This window comes from Sarcophilus harrisii, chromosome 3 (assembly GCF_902635505.1).
Source record: "Sarcophilus harrisii chromosome 3, mSarHar1.11, whole genome shotgun sequence".
In the NCBI taxonomy this organism is placed as follows: Eukaryota; Metazoa; Chordata; class Mammalia; order Dasyuromorphia; family Dasyuridae; genus Sarcophilus; species Sarcophilus harrisii.
Window position 1 is genome coordinate 176,343,273 of NC_045428.1, and position 18,974 is coordinate 176,362,246.

The 18,974-nt window shown below is 33.8% G+C and overlaps 1 protein-coding gene across 2 annotated transcripts in view; it reads left to right on the forward strand.

Moving 5' to 3' along the window:
* Positions 1–18,124, forward strand: part of MFSD9 (major facilitator superfamily domain containing 9) — a 37,183-nt gene extending 19,059 nt beyond the window's left edge. For both annotated transcript variants that reach the window (XM_023500447.2, XM_023500446.2), the window contains 3 exons: positions 5,126–5,255; positions 9,697–9,906; positions 14,391–18,124. In XM_023500447.2, coding sequence (XP_023356215.1) covers positions 5,126–5,255; positions 9,697–9,906; positions 14,391–15,184 — 1,134 coding nt within the window. In that variant the 3' untranslated portion in view covers positions 15,185–18,124. The remainder of the gene's footprint in view (positions 1–5,125; positions 5,256–9,696; positions 9,907–14,390) is intronic.
* The last annotated feature ends 850 nt before the right edge of the window (positions 18,125–18,974 follow it).

Below are 18,974 nucleotides of genomic sequence, written 5' to 3' on the forward strand. Positions count from 1 at the left end.
ACACATATATATTTAAAGTATCATATTTGTAATAGGAGAATATTCTCCCATTGAGGATTCACTTAATATCTTATTTTAACATGAGGTAAAAATTTGAACTACAATTTAGTATAAGTATAAAACTAGGTGGCACAATGGATAAGAATGCTGGGCATAGAGCCAAGAAGACTCATCTTCCTAAGTTCAGATCTGTCCTCAGCCATTTATTTGCTTTGAGAACCTATGCAAGTCACTTAACCATTTGTCTCAGTTCCTTATCTGTAAAATGAACTGGAGAAGAAAGTGGCAAACCCACTCCAATATCTTTGCCAAGAAAAGAAAACCCCTAATGGGGTCCTAGAGAGTCGGACACAACCGAAAATGACTGAACAAATCATCTTTAATCTGTCCCTTCTTTTTGTGTTCTTCCTACAAATTTAGCCTTTTGTTTTATTACTTCCTTTTTAGTAATTGTATTTACAATCATAGACTGTTAAAACTTGAGTAATTTTAAGATCAGCCTGAGGAAACTGAAGACCAGAGAAGTTTAGTGATTTGCCCAAGGTGAGTGTGATGCATAAGGTTGAATCCAGATCTGTTCATTTAAAATCCATTGTTCTTCCTACTACAACAGGAATTTTAATTAGTGATTTTTTTTTAAGGTTACCTTATTCATAAAAATTACCAATTTAATTTTTAAGTCAACAAATAACTTAAAGGATATTGATTAGTGGACATTTTCAGAACAGTATTTTAATTGTAAGAAGCCCATTTTTTAAAAAAAGTAAAAGATATGTTATTACTTTTTTTTTTAGAGTGGGGTTGGGTAAGATTTAGGCTTTTAATTTTATTGTATAGGAAATGCTCCCCTTGATGTAATTCTCTGGGTAGTGCAGATAGCTAATGACTTCTCTGAAATTCATAATCTTATTTGTATGGACTACTGAGGGGTTAAAGAATTTGCTCATAGTTACATACCTTGAGTCTTAACTATTATGTTTATAGTGTATATCCTTTGAATGAGAGTGCAAAGTCAACCTTATAAAGTATAGGTTGGTAACCTCTATATTAGTAGTTGAAAACAACTACTTTTAGGGAGGAAGTTATTATTGTAATATAGGCATACCCTGATGACACTTGCTCTAACTCATATCCTTTCACAATAATATCATGGTGTTACCAAATTCCTAATTAACTTTCAGAAGCTTCAAAATCCTTAGCAGATCATCTGGTACCTGTCATCTTCACCTGCCTTGCCCAGATAGTTCTCTCTTCAGCCAGGTTACATACACTTCTATAAGAAAGCACTTTCTTTCTTGCCAAAGATCCTAATATATCAGGCTGAAGTGACTTCAAAAGCCATTTAGATTAATCCCTTTATTTTACATTTAAGAACTCTGAGGCATACAGGAATGAAGTGACTTGCCTAATGTCACACAGCCAGTAAGTGTAAGAGCTTAGTTTTTAATGTCCTCTAAATCCCCCATTTTTTCTACTGTACTATATTACCTTTACTAGAAAGATAGTATCTTTTTCTAAGGTATTAACTACTGTCCCATATTAAGATTTTTTTTCAAAGCACCAATTTATGCCTTATGCACCCACCAGAGCAGGCCTCATTAATCATTCAGTCACAACTTTTTACATTACTCTTTTTATTTAAAATGATCCTTCTTGGATATTTTTCTCTCTTTTTCCCCCTCTAGTAGTAATAAGTGCTTCTGCCCATTTATTTTTTTTTTTTTTAAATAAAGACTGATAAAGAAGCCATAGGACAAGGAACATTAAGTTTTATCCACAGATGAAGTGAGTCTTAGGATCTTGAATCCGAATTTTCCTAAGCTTTTCCCTAGATTGTCCAGCCACAAAAGACATGTGCATCTTTATACAGAAAGAAATATGTCCACAACAAACATATATTTCTTTATATAAAAAAATGTTGTTCACAAAAGACATGTGCTTTTTATACAGAAATAACATCATCCACAAAAGAAATATATTTTTCTTTATCCAGAAAGACAATACCAACACAACTTCCAATGATAATAAATATCTAAATTATCATTTATTTAGAATGGTGGAGTTGTGAATTGGTTCAGCCATTCTGGAAAGTACTTTGGAATTACGTTTCCAAAATTTCTAAGCTGTCCATACTCTTTGACCCATCTATGTCATTAAACCCAAACTGGAGCCATTCCCAATAAGATCAGAGGTGAAACAAAGTCGCCCACTATTAATTAACATTACTATTCAGTATTGTATTAGAAATGCTAGTTTTGGCAGTAAGAGAAGAAAAAGAGATTAAAGGAATTAAAGTAGATAATGAGGAAAACAAATTATCACTCTTTGCAGATGATATACTTAGATGGTATACTTAGAGAACCCCAGAGAATCAACTAAAAAACTATTAGAAATAATCCACATCTTTAGCAAAGTTGCAAGATACAAAATAAATCCATAAAAATCATCAGCATTTTTATACATCACTAACAAAATCCAACAGCAAGAGATACAAAGAGAAATTCCATTTAAAATAACTGTCGATAGGGACATTGTTGATGCATTGGGTAGAGCACCAGCCCTGAAGTTGGGAGAACCTGAGTTCAAATCTGGCCTCAAGATACTTAATACCTCCTGGCTGTGTGACCCTTGGTAATTCACTTAACCCCAATTGCCTCAGCAAAAATAATAATAACTGTCGATAGTATAAAATATTTTGGAATCTATCTGCCAAGGGAAAGTCAGGAACTATATGAACACAACTACAAAACACTTTCCATACAAATAAAGTCAGATCTAATAAGTTGGAAAAATATCAAGTATTCTTGGATTGGTTGAGCCAATATAATAAGGATGACAGTACTACCTATACTAATCTACTTATTTAGTGCTATACCAATCAAACTTCCAAGAAACTATTTTACTGACCTAGAAAACAAAAAACAAAAAAAAAATTCATCTGGAAGAACAAAAGGTCAAGAATTTCAAGGGAATTAATGAGAAAAAAGTAAATGAAGATGGCCTAGCTGTACCAAATCTAAAACTATATTATAAAGCAGTGGACATCAAAACTATTTGGTATTGACTAAGAAATAGAGAAGTTAATCAGTATAATATATTAGGTTCACAGAACAAAATAGTTAATAACTATAATAATCTAGTGTTTGACAAACTCAAAGACCCCGGCTTTTGGGATAAGAATTAACTATTTGACAAAAACTGCTGGGAAAATTGAAAACTAGTATGGCAAAAACTAGGCATTGACCCACACCTAACACCACATGCCAAGATAAGGTTGAAATGGGTTCATGATCTAGACATAAAAAGCAATTTTATAAACAAGTTCGAAGAACATAGGATAGTTTACTTCTCAGATCTGTGGAGGAGGAAGGAATTTGTGACCAAAGAAGAACTAGAAATCATTATTGATCACAAAACTGATAATTTTGATTATATCAAGTTAAAAAGTTTTTGTACAGAACTATTGTAGACAAGATTAGAAGATTAGAACTGGGAAAACATTTTTATATTCAAAGGTTCTGATAAAGGCCTCATTTCTAAAATATATAGAGAATTGACTCAAATTTATAAGAATTCAAGTCATTCTCAAATTGATAAATGGTCAAAGTATATGAACAATTTTCAGATGAAGAAATTTAAACTATTTCCAATCATATGAAAAGGTGCTCCAAATCATTATTGATCAGAGAAATGGAAATTAAGACAACTCTGAGATACCACTGCACACCTGTCAGATTGGCTAAGATGACAGGAAAAGATAATGGAGAGCAATTTGGAATTATGCTCCAAAGTTATCAAACTGTGCATATCCTTTGACCCAGCAGTGTTTCCTCTGGGATTATACCCCAAAGAGATCTTAAAGGAGGGAAAGGGACCCACATGTGCAAAAAATGTTTGTGGCAGCCCTTTTTGTAGTGGCAAAAAACTGGAAACTGAATAGATGCCCATCAATTGGAGAATGGCTGAATAAACTATGGTATATGAATGTTATATGGAGTATTATTGTTCTGTAAGAAATGACCAGCAGGATGATTTCAGAGAGGCCTGGAGAGAGTTATATGAACTGATGCTAAGTGAAATGAGCAGAACCAAGAGATCATTATAGACAGCAACAACAAGATTATATACAATGATCAATTCTGATGGATATGGTTCTCTTCAACAATGAGATGATTCAAACCAGTTTCAATTGTTCAGTAATGAAGAGTCATCTACACCCAGAGAGAGGACTGTAGGAACTCAATGTGGACCACAACATAGCATTTTCACTCTTGTTGTTGTTTGCTTGCATTTTACTTTGCTTCTCTTTAATTTTTTTTTATTTGTTTGATTTGATTTTTCTTGTGCAGCATGATAATTATATAAATATGTATGCATATATTAGATTTAACATATATTTCTACCATCTTTAACAGATATTGGACTACCTGCCTTCTAGGGGAAAGCATGGGGAAAGGGGAAGAAAATTGGAACACAAGATTTTGTAAGGTCTAATGTTGAAGAATTATCCATGCATATGTTTTGAAAAATAAAAAGCTTTAATAAAATAAATAAATAAAAAACAAAATTTATATCCCAAAGAGATCAAATAAAAAGGAAAAAAGACCTATATATACAAAAATATTTACAGCAGCTCATTTTGTAGTGGCCCTGAACTAAGAAAAACTAAGAATGTGACCACCTATTAGGAAATGACTAATTCAGTAATGTTATAGGAATGTTATGGAATATTTTTTATGATTTGTAAGCATTAATAAAATATATAGCTTCAGAGGAAAATAGAAGTAGCTCATTAACTGATACAGTGATCAGAAATAAGAGAACAATGACAACATTATTAGAGAAAAACACTGAAACTGATTAATGCAAGGATAAATCATGAATCCACAAAACTTAAGATTAATCACACCACCTATCTCCTATAGTAGAGTTGATGGACTTAAGATACAAGAAGACAAATTTTTGGATATGGCCAATGTAGGAATTTGTTCAGGTGGGAATGGAAGAATGGTAATAAATACTTGTAAAACATATATATGTGTATATATATATATATATATATATATATATATATGCAAATAATATGTCTATATATTTTAAGTTTTCAACTTTCCAACTTTTGCAGGGTTGCTGGAGTGATGTTGCAGGAAGACATTATTCGCTGCTTGTGTGTATTCTGTTCAGTGCTTTAGGTTATCTCCTCCTGGGTATATCTACCAGTCTCCTCTTAGTTGCTATCGCTAGAATTCCTGTTGGTGAGTCTTTCATTTAAGTATATTCCATATTGTTATGTTCCACCTCCCCTTCTCCCCACCTAGATGCTGTTGCTGAGGGTTTTCTTCTATCTATATAGTTTCTATTCCCATATATCCTAATCTTACTTGCTCTTATCTTTGCCTCATAACCTATATACTTCTGTTTGATGAGAGCTAATTCAGTCTTGGATTTTTGTATTATGTCTATCTTTCTCCTGGTGCTATTGCCTAAGTGCAGAAACTTATTGTGCACCAAAGGCCGAGGTGGCCTCGGTACTCCCTCTTGGCAGAATCTATACCCTTGCAAAAAGGGAAAGGAAAGCATAGGGGATTCAATAGATCTAAACTGTTCATATCTATACATGGGAAAATGAGACTTGTTATTCTTTAAAATTGTATCACTAATAATACAGCTGGAAGAAACTATAGTTAGAGGGTATGGGTGTAAGGTGAATTTAAGAGAATGACAAAAAAAAAATCAAAGGATGAGGAGGAGTACATGATACAGAAGGAAGAAGGAGAAAGAATGTTGTTACTTACCATGAAGAGGCAAGAAAAACCTATTACAGTAGAGGAGAAGTGGACAATGAGCATTGCTTGAACCTTGCTCTCATTAATATTGGCTCAAAATGGGAATAAAATACATAATCAGTTGAATATAAAAATCTATCTTACCTGACAGAGAAATAGGAAGTGAAGAGATTAAATAAAAGGAGTATAGGGTGGGCACCGACATAAAAAAAAGCAGACCAGGTAAAGTAATAGAAGAAGCTAAACATTAGTGAGGAAGCAAAGGATGAAAGGAGAGAGTGGTCAAACAGAAAGAAGAGTAAAATGGAGGGAAATTACACAGGTAATAATAAAAATTGTACATATAGAAAGGATATGAACAGAATTTTCAGATCAAGAAATTAAAGATGACCATTTCTGGTCGTATGAAAAGGTGCTCCAATTCACTATTGATCAGAGAAATGCAAATTAAGACAATTCTGAGATACTACTACACACCTCTCAGACTGGCTATACTACACACCTCTCAGACTGGCTAAGATGACAGGAAAGAACAGTGACAAAAATGTTGGAGGGGATGTAGGAAAACTGGGACACTGATACATTGTTGGTGAAGTTGTGAACTGATCCAACCATTCTGGAGAGCAATTTGCTCCAGAGGGAGCTGTGCTCAAAAAACTTATCCAACTATGCATACCCTTTGATCCAGCAGTCTTATATTGGACTTATATCCCAAAGAGATCTTAAAGAAAGGAAAGGGAACCACATATGCAAAAATGTTTGTGGCAGCCCTTTTTGTAGTGATAAGAAACTGAAAATTGAGTGGATGCCCATCAGTTGGAGAATGGCCAAATAAGTTATTGTATATGAATGTTATGGAATATTATTGTTGTATAAGAAATGATCAGCAGGATGATTTTAAAGAAGCCTGGAGACAGTTACATGAACTAATGCTAAGTTAAATGAGCAAAACTAGGAGATTATAGTACATGACAACAGCAAAATTATACGATGATCAATTCTCATGGACATGGCATTTCTCAACAGTGAGACAATTCAGGCCAGTTCGAATGACCTTGTGATGAAGAGAGCCATCTACACCCAGAGAGGACTGTGGGAATGGAGTGTAAATCACAACATAGCATTCTCACCCTTTTTGTTGTTGTTTGCTTACATTTTATTTTCTTTCTCATTTTTTCTTTTTTGATTTGATTTTTATTGTGCAGCAAGATAATTGTATAAATATGTATGTATATATTGGAGTTAATATATATTTTACCATTTTTAATTACTTGTTATCTAGAGGAGGGCATGGAGAGAAGGGGGGGATTGGATAACGGAGTTTTGCAAGAGTTAATGTTAAAAAATTATTCATGAATATCTTTTGAAACTTAAAAAGCTTTAATAAAAAAATTGTAAACATGAATGAGAAGAACTCTTGTGAAATGGAAGCAAGTAGCAGAGTGGATAAAAAACCAGGATTCAACATTATATGGTTTACAAAAAGACACTCTTGAAGCAGAGAGACACATAATAAAAATAAAGGCCTGAAGCAGAATCTATTATGCTTCAGTTAAAATTAAAAAAACAAAACAGAACAAAATTGAGTTTGCAATCCTGATCTCAGATGAAGTGAAAGCAAAAAAGAGACCTAATTTAAAAAGATAAGGAAGGATACTACATCTTTCTAAAAGATATGATTAAAAAATGAAACAATATCAATACTAAACATATGCACCAAGTGGTATAACATTCAAATTAAAGAAATTGAGTACAGGAAGAAATAGGCAACAAAACTATATTAGTGGGAGACCTTAGCTGTCCTCTCTCAGAACTCGAATAAGAAAAGAAATAAGAAGTTAGACTAAGGAAACTAAGAAAAGTTAGAGATGACAGGTCTTTGACAAGAAATAGTCTACTTGTCAAATCTATGATAAGGGGAAGAATTCATAAATAAAAGACAGAGTATTGTGAAATGCAAAATAGATAATTTTGAATATATTAAATTCAAAATCTTTTGTATAAAAACCAATACAACCAAGATTAGAAGGAAAGTGGAAAGCTGGAAAACAATCTTTACAGCAAGTGTTTCTGATAAAGCTCTCCTTTCTCAAATATATAGGAAACCAAGTCAAATTTTTAGAATATAAGCCATCCCCTAATTAATAAATTTTCAAAGGATATGAACAGGCAGTTTTCAGATGAAGAAATCAAAGTTATCTAAGCATATGAAGAAGTGGTCACTTTTAATTAGAAAAATGCAAATTAAAACAACTTGAGATTCTACCTCAAAACTCTCAGGATTGGCTAATATGATAAAAAAAAAAAAAAAAAGGAAATGTGGGATAGATTATGATAAAATTAGGTCACTAAGTCATTGTTGGTAGAGTTGTGTATTTATTCATTCTGGAAAGTAATTTGGAATTATGCTCAAAAGGCAACCAAATTCTGCATACCCTTTGACCAAGCAATGATAATACTAGGTTTGTATCCCAAAGAGATCATAAAAAAAAGAAATGTGCAAAAATATTTATAGCGATGGCAAAATATTGGAAGTTGAGGGGATACCCATCAATTGGGGAATGGCTGAACAAGTTGTGGCATATGAACATAATAGAATACCATTGTGCGGTAAGATATGATGAGCAGGCAGATTTTGAAAGACCTGGAAAGACTTGTGCAAACTGATGCAAAGTGAAATGAGCAGAACCAGGAAAACACTGTTTACAGTATCAACAACTGTGTGTGATGATAAACTATTAATGACAGCTTTTCTCAGAGATCAGGACAGGCTTGGTACAGAATAGGGAGTTAATATGGGTCAGAGTCTACAATTTTTCACTTTTGATGGGATGGGGCAAAAGGCTAGAAGTCTAGTCTAAATCATGGAGGCAATGTGGTACAAAAGAAAGGATATTGACTCTACATTCAGAGGTCCAAACTTTGTCATTATTATCTCTGTGGACTTGAGGCAAGTCCCTGGACCTTCCTGGGCTTAAATTTCCTCAAAGGTAAAATAATGGGTTTGGATTAGATGACTCCTGTGGTGCCTTCCTGCTCTAGAGCTGTGAGCCCAAAGCAATACCTGTACTCAGTACCAGAACTCTGGAGAGAGTCAGAACAAAGACACAAATTGTTTTCTTCAATGAGCCTTTTCGAGGGCAAATGGGATTTAAAACTGAACAGGATCTTAGAGAGTCAACACCTTTATTTTACAGATGAGAAAAACTAAAAGATAGATGAAAGAAGGAAACTACAAAGAGAAAAGCAGTTTGACCAAAGTATAACATAAGTAGTAACAGAACCAAGTTTCAAACCTAGAAGATATATTTAGAAATCTGATGGGTGTTTTTGTTTTTTCCATTTTGATAAGGAATGAGCAACATTGCACCCATCAGAGCATTCAGAGAAGTGATTTCAGCAGTATGAATTATTGTGAGTTCATTCCAGCCTCAGGACCAAAGCAAGGCAGCTAGAATTACCAAAGACCCTTTCAAAAATAATTTTTTTTTGAAGGGGAAGCTACAAATATTACACAACATAACCTTTTTTTCCTGTAAGGTATTTTTCAGCAAAAGTTCATTAATTATAGTTTTAAATTTTTACAATCCAAATACTTTATAGGCTTGCCAGAAATTATTCTAATAAACATTAGTTTAAAAGCATACTTGTATTTTATTATCTTTTGTTCAATTAGCATACTTCACTCATGTGGTAGAAGGTTTTCTATCCTTTTTCATGAATATTTCATTTTTCTAATATTGATATTATGTTGATAGAAATGAAACCTGGCCAGAAATTCTTAACTGTATATATGTTTACTATTTGAAAGTATAATATTTTTATGGTAATTGAGATTAAATACAGGACATGAAATTAAATGAAACATTTTAGGAAATGTTACTAAACCATTCTCCATTTCAACTTGTAGGTATATTCAAGCACACGCTCTCAATCTCACGAGCTCTTCTTTCGGATCTGGTTTTAGAAAGAGAACGCCCACTGGTAATAGGGAAATTTAATACAGCATCGAACATGGGTTTTATCTTGGGTCCTATGGTCGGTGGATATTTTACTGAGTTAGAAGATGGATTTTATATAACATCCTTCCTCTGTTTCTCTATCTTCATTCTGAATGCTGGTAAGTTGGGATTTGATTACAAGGTAAGTCAATTTATTTGCAATTCATGTTGATCCTCTATACATTGTGAGAATTTTAGCTCTCATGAGGCTAAGATCATGAATTTGATCCCTACATGGATCAGCTAGCTTTGTTGTCTGATTCATAGCCAGAAACTTAATCCTTAAGTCCTGTCAACTCCCCTGCAAATTCATGTCACATGAGAAACCAAGAAAGAATGTAAATATATCAGGACAAATCAATTACATGGTCAGAAAAATGACTTCAAGCATGTACTGAGGGACCTGTGTATTCATTTATGTATAAGATATCAAATATTTCATATAAGATGTCACATATCCATAGCATCAGAGCAGTTTCATAGAAAAGGGTGATTTGGGGACTCTAATTTTAATTTTTTTTATTAACTTGAAAAATGTATGCCATGCATTTTCTCTTATTCCAGATTAAGTCCTTCTGTATGTGTTCTATTTTTTTTTTTTTAGGTACTACTCTCTTATATGAAATGCTACAGCTCTCTGACCCAGCTGTCACAGTTTTACTACCATATACTTCTTGTAATCGGCTAACAATTTCCTTTACTATAATCAGTTTTTTTCTAAAGTATTCTGTTTAGATATTTTTCCTTTTACTCATATCTACCCTATGTTTTTTATCATGGCACAAGTGTGTGGAATGATCTTTTCCTTTTAGTCCCTCAATGAAAAACTGAGTTCCTTCACATTCCTACTGAAATCTTCATTCCACAAAAGTCTTGGAGAACTTCTTAAGAGTATACATAAGTGGAAAAACTCGAGGGCCTCTTACCACTTTCTAATATGATGAGTTTCTGTTGCAATTATGCAATAAATATCTTAAGCTGTGGCCACCATATTTTTAGTTATATTTTCTATACTACCTCCATATGACTGAATCCTAATGCCTTTTCCAAACTATTATCAGTTCATATATTTTATTTCACAACTACTGTGTGCATAGTGCAATGGAGAGAGATAAAAAAATTGATGCTATCCCTATTCTTTTTTTGTTGTTGTTATAGGAAAAGTTTATGGGCCATAAATAAATAAATAAATGTAATTACAAACAATTCTCACTTTATACAAATACAACTTTGCATTAAGAATTATGAAAGATATCTACATTTCTAAATAAAAACAAACAAAAAAACACCTACCTATGTTAATTTTATCACATATCACTAAGCCAGAAACTTCATCCTTAAGTCCTGTCAACTCCCCTGCAAATTCATGCCATATGAGAAACCAAGAAAGAACGTAAATATATCAGGACAAATCAATTCCATGGTCAGAAAAATGACTTCAAGCATATCCTGAGGGACTTGTGTATTCATTATGTATAAGATATCACATATTTCATATAAGATGTCACATATCCATAGCATCTCTTCATAACATCTCTTCATATTCATTCAACATCATAACATCTCTTCCCTCTGGTCCCCAGTTGGTCATTGTATGGCCTCTCACTCTACAATCAATCAGTCAAATAAATAAACATAAACAAAGAAACAAATAAAAGGAGATCCAAGTAAAAGTTAAAAAATAGAGGTATGAGGGACCTCCACCATGATGGAGATCTTGATTTGGGACCTGCAGCCCCAAGAGACAGGATCTTTGCTGTACTCTGCCCATCACTCCCAACATGTCTTCCCTGTCATCCATCCCTTCCTGAGGTCCATCCACAGTCTCCTGGCTGGCCCAGGTGTTCTTCCTCTCAGATAGGACCAGAACCCTTTGTAGCTGCTCTTGGCCCCTGCATATTTCTCCTCCTGGTTCCCATGGCCCCATTTATCTTTGAATGATATGCAGGGTCTCTCTTTTCACAAGTGTGTGTGGGAAGAGGTGCTAGGGGAAAAGGAGGTTTTCTCCCTCCCTTTTCCAATCCGCTGCAAATTGTCATTATATAAAAACTGCTTTTAGTCCTCTTTCAAGAATTTTCTGTGCTGCCTTACAGTATTCTGTATGCAGAGGAAGAAAGACAGAAAATAATCCAACTAGTTCTTAAGAGGTAGGAGCCATTATATCATGCTGACTAGGATGTTAATCTGCTCAAAGTTTGATTGGACCAGCAAACCTAATTTGATCAGCATTTTAAAATGCCTTTCAGGGATTTGCTATTTGAGTACTCTCAGGGCATATAGAAATTACTGCCTTAATTTTTTTGGAACCATCCTTTCCAAATCCTTTGGCATGGACAGAGGTTTAGTCTTGGGTTGTGAAGGAATTATTATCTTTCCTCCTCTTGTTTCTTTTTTTAAAATTTATTTATTTTTTATTAAAGCTTTTTATTTACAAAACATACATGGGGAATTTTTCAACACTGACTCTTGCAAAACTTTCTGTTCCAAATTTTTCCCTCCTTCCCCTTACCTCTTCCCCTAGATGGCAGACAGTCCAATATATCTTAAATATGTTAAAATATGTGTTAAATCCAATATATGTACACATATTTATACAGTTACCTTGCTGCACAAGAAAAATTGGATCTAGAAAAAAAGAAAACCTGAGAAGGAAAACAAAATGTAAGCAAATATCAACAGAAAGCGTGCAAATGCTATATTGTGGTGTACATTCAGTTCTCATACGCCTCTCTCTGGGTGCACATGACTTTCTTCATCACTGAACAATTGGAACTGGTTTGAATTATCTCATTATTGAAGAGAGCCATGTCAATCATAATTGATCATCATGTAGCCTTCTTGATGCTGTGTATGATGATTTCTTGGTTCTGCTCATTTCACTTAGTATCAGTTCATGTATGTCTCCAGGCCTCTCTGAAATCATTCTGTTGATTGTTTCTTACAGAATAATATTCCATAACATTCATGTAACTTAATTTATTCAGCCATTTTACAATTGATGGGCATCCATTCAGTTTCCAATTTCTAGTTGTTACGAAAAGGGCTGGTCAAAGGGTATGCACAGTTTGATAATTTTTTGAGCATAGTTCCAAATTGCTCTCCAGAATGGTTGGAGCCGTTCAGAGTTCCAACAACAATGTATCAATGTCCCAAGTTTTCCCACATCCCCTCCAACATTCGTCATTATCTTTTCCTATTATCTTAGCCAATTTGACAGGTGTATAGTGGTATCTCAGAGTTGTCTTAATTTGTGTTTCTCTGACCTATAGTGATTTGGAGCACCTTTTCATATGACTAGAAATAGTTTCAGTTTCTTCATCTGAAAATTGTCTGTTTATATCATTTGACCATTTATCAATTGAAGAATGACTGGAATTCTTATAAATTTGAATCAGTTCTCTATATATTTTAGAAATGAGGCCTTTATCAGAACTTTTGAATCTAAAAATGTTTTCTCAGTTTATTGCCTCCCTTCTAATCTTGTCTGCATTAGTTTTGTTTGTATAAAAACTTTTTTGATATAATCAAAATTATCTGTTTTGTGATCAATAATGATCTCTAAGTCTTCTTTGGTCACAAATTCTTAACTCCTCCACAGATTTGAGAGGTAAACTATTCTATGTTCTTGTAATTTGTTTATGATACCATTCTTTATGTCCAGATCATGAGCCCATTTCAACCTTATCTTGGTATGTGGTATTAGTCTTGGGTTTCTGCTCCACTTTTTTATCCTTTTCTACTGCTATAGGCAGGATTTGTACCACAGACTAGTTTCTGCCATACTAGTTTCCAATTTTCGCAGCAATTTTTGTTAAATAGTGAGTTCTTATCCCAAAAGCTGGGGTCTTTTGGTGTGTCAAACACTAGATTACTATAGTCATTCACTGTTTTGTTCTGTGAATCTAACCTGTTCCACTGATCAACTACTCTTGTTTCTTAGCCATGCTGTCCCTATTCTTGAGTAGCTTATGATATACCTGGAAAAACAACGTGTGAAATTATGAGAATAATATAAAGCAATAGCAAATGCCTGCAAATGCAAAACAGTGTAATCAAGAACTACATTTTGAGTTGTCAAGTCAGATTAGTTAAGGTAAGATTCCCAGAGTAGGTTTTTTTGTGGGTTGGTTTTTTAAGAAGGTGTAATATATGAACATTAATGATTGAAGAAGAGGAGATGGATTAAGCCAGAGCCAACATGGAATAGCTTGTTAAATTAAATTAAATTGAAGGACCAAAGAAAGTAGTCTATTGGGAGTAGAAGTAGGGTACTGAGAAGAAGTTAGATCAGTTAATGAGAAGTCATGAACAAAAAACATGAATTAGATTTGAGCTCATGGGAAGTAGGAAGCCATTGAAAGTTTTCAAGTAGGGGAGCAGATGATGAACATTTTGTTTGAGGTGCTCATTCTGTCAGCTATGTAGGAAATGGATTGAAGCAAGGAGATCAAGTGGAGGTTCTTGACAGACTCAGAGTATAATGGTCCGTAGAAATTACCTTGACCCTTTTGACAAATACAATGGAGCAGTATTAGAGAAGTAGTTTTTTTGTATCTAAAAATATCACATAAAGTATACTCATGCTCTTGCCTTGTATTAATAGGTCTTGTCTGGATATTTCCATGGAATGATACAAACCTGATTAGGATGAAAAATAGCAGGCAAACCAGCAACAGATTTCCTTCGAACTTCCTGAAAAAGGCAAAAAACAAATTACAGACTCCTGCAACTAATGGCTTCATCACATCTCAGTCAGTAACTTGTCAGCTGTGGATTCAAATTGTGTCTGTGTTAAGAGATATCAAGAACGTGATATTCTCTGAAATGTGGGACATCTTTTCAGTGCGCTTCCTAATGGCTCTGGCTGTTATGCTGTACTATAGTAACTTTGTTCTGGCAATTGAGGAGCGCTTTGGGATAAAACCCAGGCTGACTGGCTACATTATTAGTTACAGCAGTGCCCTGGGAGTACTAGCAGGTTTTGTTTTAGGACCAATAATGAGACTCTATAAACACAATACCTATGTCATTCTGTTGCACTCAAGTGTTCTCACCTGTATCCTAATGCTACTTTACTCTACAACACTCAGCATATGGGTGGTCATTTTCTGCTCCACTTTTTTATCCTTTTCTACTGCTATAGGCAGGATTTGTACCACAGATCTTCAACTAACTGTGGGTGGAACTGAGGCTAGTGGAACTCTTATAGGCCTAGGGCAGTCTGTGACAGCTGTGGGTCGGATCATTGCTCCTCTTCTCTCAGGAATAGTTCAAGAGTTCAGTCCCTGTGGCCCCCCAACTCTAGGGTCAGCATTAGCTTTACTGGCTATCCTGATAATGATTGTAAACAAATCTCGTTATAGTAATGATCAAAGTGTTAAGCTAAAAAGCCAATAGGACAATTTCCATTAAAAGAGAAATGAAAATTGTAATGAATGAGCCAAGGGAGAATGCATTAATTATTAAGGGCTTTGTGATAGTAAACCAGAGAAATAATACCTTGAAAGAAAAAGGTGGTGTGAAGACAAAGAAGGAGGATCTTCAGGTGTATAAGAAGTATTACTTTCGGGTTCCTGCTGGAATCCCTATGTTTCTACAGACAAAATCAGAAATCAAAACAGGAACGTTGATACTTAAGTTTCAGAGAAAACATTCATCAGAAGGAGGATGGGTATGAAATTTGTACCTACAAGTTTCATCTGCTGGTTAACATTTTTAAAGGAAATAAAATACTATTGTTGAGCTTGGAAGAAGCTTAGAATGCATGCAAGTAAACTATTTGGATTGCCAAAACAGGTTACTTGGAAGAACGGAAGTAGCTATTGGGACTTGCTCACTATATCAAAATAAAATTGCACTTCAAGAAAAAAACATCCAAAATTGGATGGATAGCAATGGCTTTTTTATAGCTGCAAATTATTTATACAGATTGTCTCCTCCGTGTAAATTTTAAAGAATTTAAAGAGAGAGACAAATTCCATTAAGCAATTTGTCATTTTTTAAGTAGATTGACTGACTTCTTATGCTTGATTGATTTTGGAGATTTTCTTAAAATTGTGTTTGCACTAAATGGTATTTAGAATTTTGTCAGCTCACTCTTTTGAAATCTAGATTATTTGATTCTGTCCCATATGTATTAGGTTTTCTCTAAATCATTATTTCCAGAGGATTCCCTCAGGACTTGAAGTTCAGCCAAGGTGGATCTTAACTGAAACTCAGTATTGCAGAATAGAATATTACCTAAAATAAGGAAACCTTATTAATAGCAAAGTAGTATCATCAGGTGAGATATCCCATTTCACATGTTATTGAATAGTATAAAGAAATCTTAGGATTATTTTGAAAATCTGTTTGTTATATGTGAGCCCCTTGTGTGGAAACAGGAGAGATTTTCAGTATTAATCAAGGAGAAGCAATACAACTTCTTCTAGCTCTAATGGCTGTATTGAATACTTAAATTACACTTCTCTATATACTTATTAGGAGCCTAAAAGTGAGCTCCAGAGTGAGAGGATGATGCAGCTTATAATAGACATTTATACACCTACTAAAAATATATATTCAATTTCTTGGTTTAAAAAGTTCAAGTCATATTTATTGACTATGACCTAGGACAAGCCACTTAGCTCCATTAGTGTCTGACAAATCTCTAAAACTATGAGTTGCAATAAGGTGCCTATTTTCATTAGGAGATAAAAGTTTCTTACAATGATGAAATCGAACACCTAATAATTGATTGATTGATTGATTTTTTTCTACAATAGCACTTCTCAATATTTAATAAAGCCACCAAAAAAGTGCATTTCCCCAAAACAGTTTACTTAAGTATGGCATTTCTTTTCAAAAAGGAAACTGAAATATTCATGGTGAAAATGAAAAGATAATATTTTCCAGATTGAAAGTTTTTCCATTTTCTACTGGAAAGATGCAGTTGATTCAATCAGCTGTGATTGAACTGAACAAGTTAAATTATAATTCCATAAGTATGAAGCACTTTCTGGATACATAAGATTTGTGTTTGGTTCTGTAAGAAAGATATTCTATTTTTTAGGTTACCTATAGTCTTATGGGGAGAAGAGAACATGGCATCATGGATTTAGAGCTAGAGGGGACTTAGGTTTCACTAGTCCAACCCCATCATTTTGCAGATAAAAAAACAGAACCAGATGGAAAGCAATGGAGTACAATGGAGAGAATGTACAATTTACAATCATGAGACCTAATTTTAAATCCTAACTCTGTCAATTTACTCTCTCCATGACCTATTTTCTCCGGGCCTTACCCTTTCTCATCTGTAAAATGAAAAAAATAGGACAAAATGGATCTCTAAGGCCCTTTTGAGCTGTAGATTTACAATTCTAAGATCCATGAGCAAGAGGGCAGTTACATACAATAAAAGTTGAAGAGCTGGAATTGTAATAGGGAAGTGAGTTGTGAAATAGAACTGCTGAATCTTTCCCCACACAAATCAAAATACAGTTCTTCCAAAGGAAATTTCTAATTTAGATGTATTTTTATGCATAGCAATTAATTTTAACTTATATCTGAAGTCAGTACCTTGTAATATCTGTGAGACTGTTATGATGAACAAAAGCAAAATTATATAATCAATAAGAGTCTGAACAGAGAGATCCAGAGTTTGACCTTTATAATATATAGCATTTAGATAGCACTTTATGGTTTGCAAAGCACTTTCCATGTGATCTCATTTCATCTTCATATCAACCCTGTGAAGTAGGTGCTATTATACTCATTTTACAGATAAGGAAATAGATTAAATAACTTGCCCAGGTTCATAAGATAAGGACCCCTTTGGGGGAATTCTAGGCAGGATTCAAACCCATGTATTTCCTGACTCCAAGAGTAGCATTCTTTGTCCTGCAAATGAAGTGAAATAAAATGTTCTTCAGTACATCCCTGCACTATTTTTGCTGTTTAATTAACATGATTTTTAAGACTTATGGTATATGTTCTCAGGGAGACCCCAGCTGATGCTACCTACTATTAAAGTTTTTATAGGGTTTTTTCTTCTAAATGATTTTTGTAATTTTTTCTAAAATACAAAACACAATAAACTATTAATGTGAAAAAAATTAGTTATCCCTCTCTTCACAGTTTTATTTTCTTACATCTCTAGTTTCTTGTATTTCCAATAACCTTCCCTTCAGTCCATAACAAGCTCTCTACTCCTTTGACAACTTTCTTTTATAACCAAATCTGAATATTAAGAACCCATATGGATGATAATAGTGTACTTAATGATTTTTAGTCATATCCAACTCTTTGTGGACTTTTTTGGCATTTTCTTGACAAAGGTAATAAAGTGGTTTGCTATTTCTTTCTTCAACTTATTTTATAGATGAGGAAACTGAGGCAAATAGGGCTAAGTGACTTGCCCCTGGTCAAATTACCTAGTGAGTGTATGAGGCCAGATCTGAACTCAGACCTTCCTGATTCTAAGCACAGCACACTATTCATTGTACTACTTTGATGTCCTGGAGCTGACATTTGTGTAGTACAATAAGGTTTTCAAAGCACTTAATTAGATATTAATTAATGTCTAATGTTAATTAGATCACAATACCCCTGTAGAGCATTTTTCAGATGAGGCTAAGAAAGGTTAAGTGATTTATCTAATTGAATCTGAATCATTAGATCTTATTGACTTATGTCCAGTGTTGTATTAGTGGATATTATAAATAAATATTTATATAGATGAATAATATATAGAAATAAAAACAATTCAATTTATATTCCAAAATAGCCACATAAATAATGTCCTTAGGAGCTAAGAGAGAACCTTGGAATATGGGTGGTAAAAAAAAAAGGCTTTATGGAGATGGGATTTGAACCTGATTTTTAAATATAGGAATATTTCAGGCTAGTGAAAAGAAGTGGGTGTGAAGGTCATTATCAAAAGAAGGGAGGAATAATTGGGGGCTAAGTAGACAGGACAGTAAGCAGTCAATTTGACTAATCAGTCCATATTACATGAGTGAAACTTTTCATAGAGGACCAATGAGTGATATATGGGTGAAAATAGGTCATAGATAAATTATATTGTTGTTAGATGGTTTGGATTTTATAAGCAATGGAAAATTCCATCAGATATTTTTGGTCAGATGAATGAATGATTAAAAGAATGAATGAAATGATGAAAAATAAAGCATAAGTAGAGTATTACCAA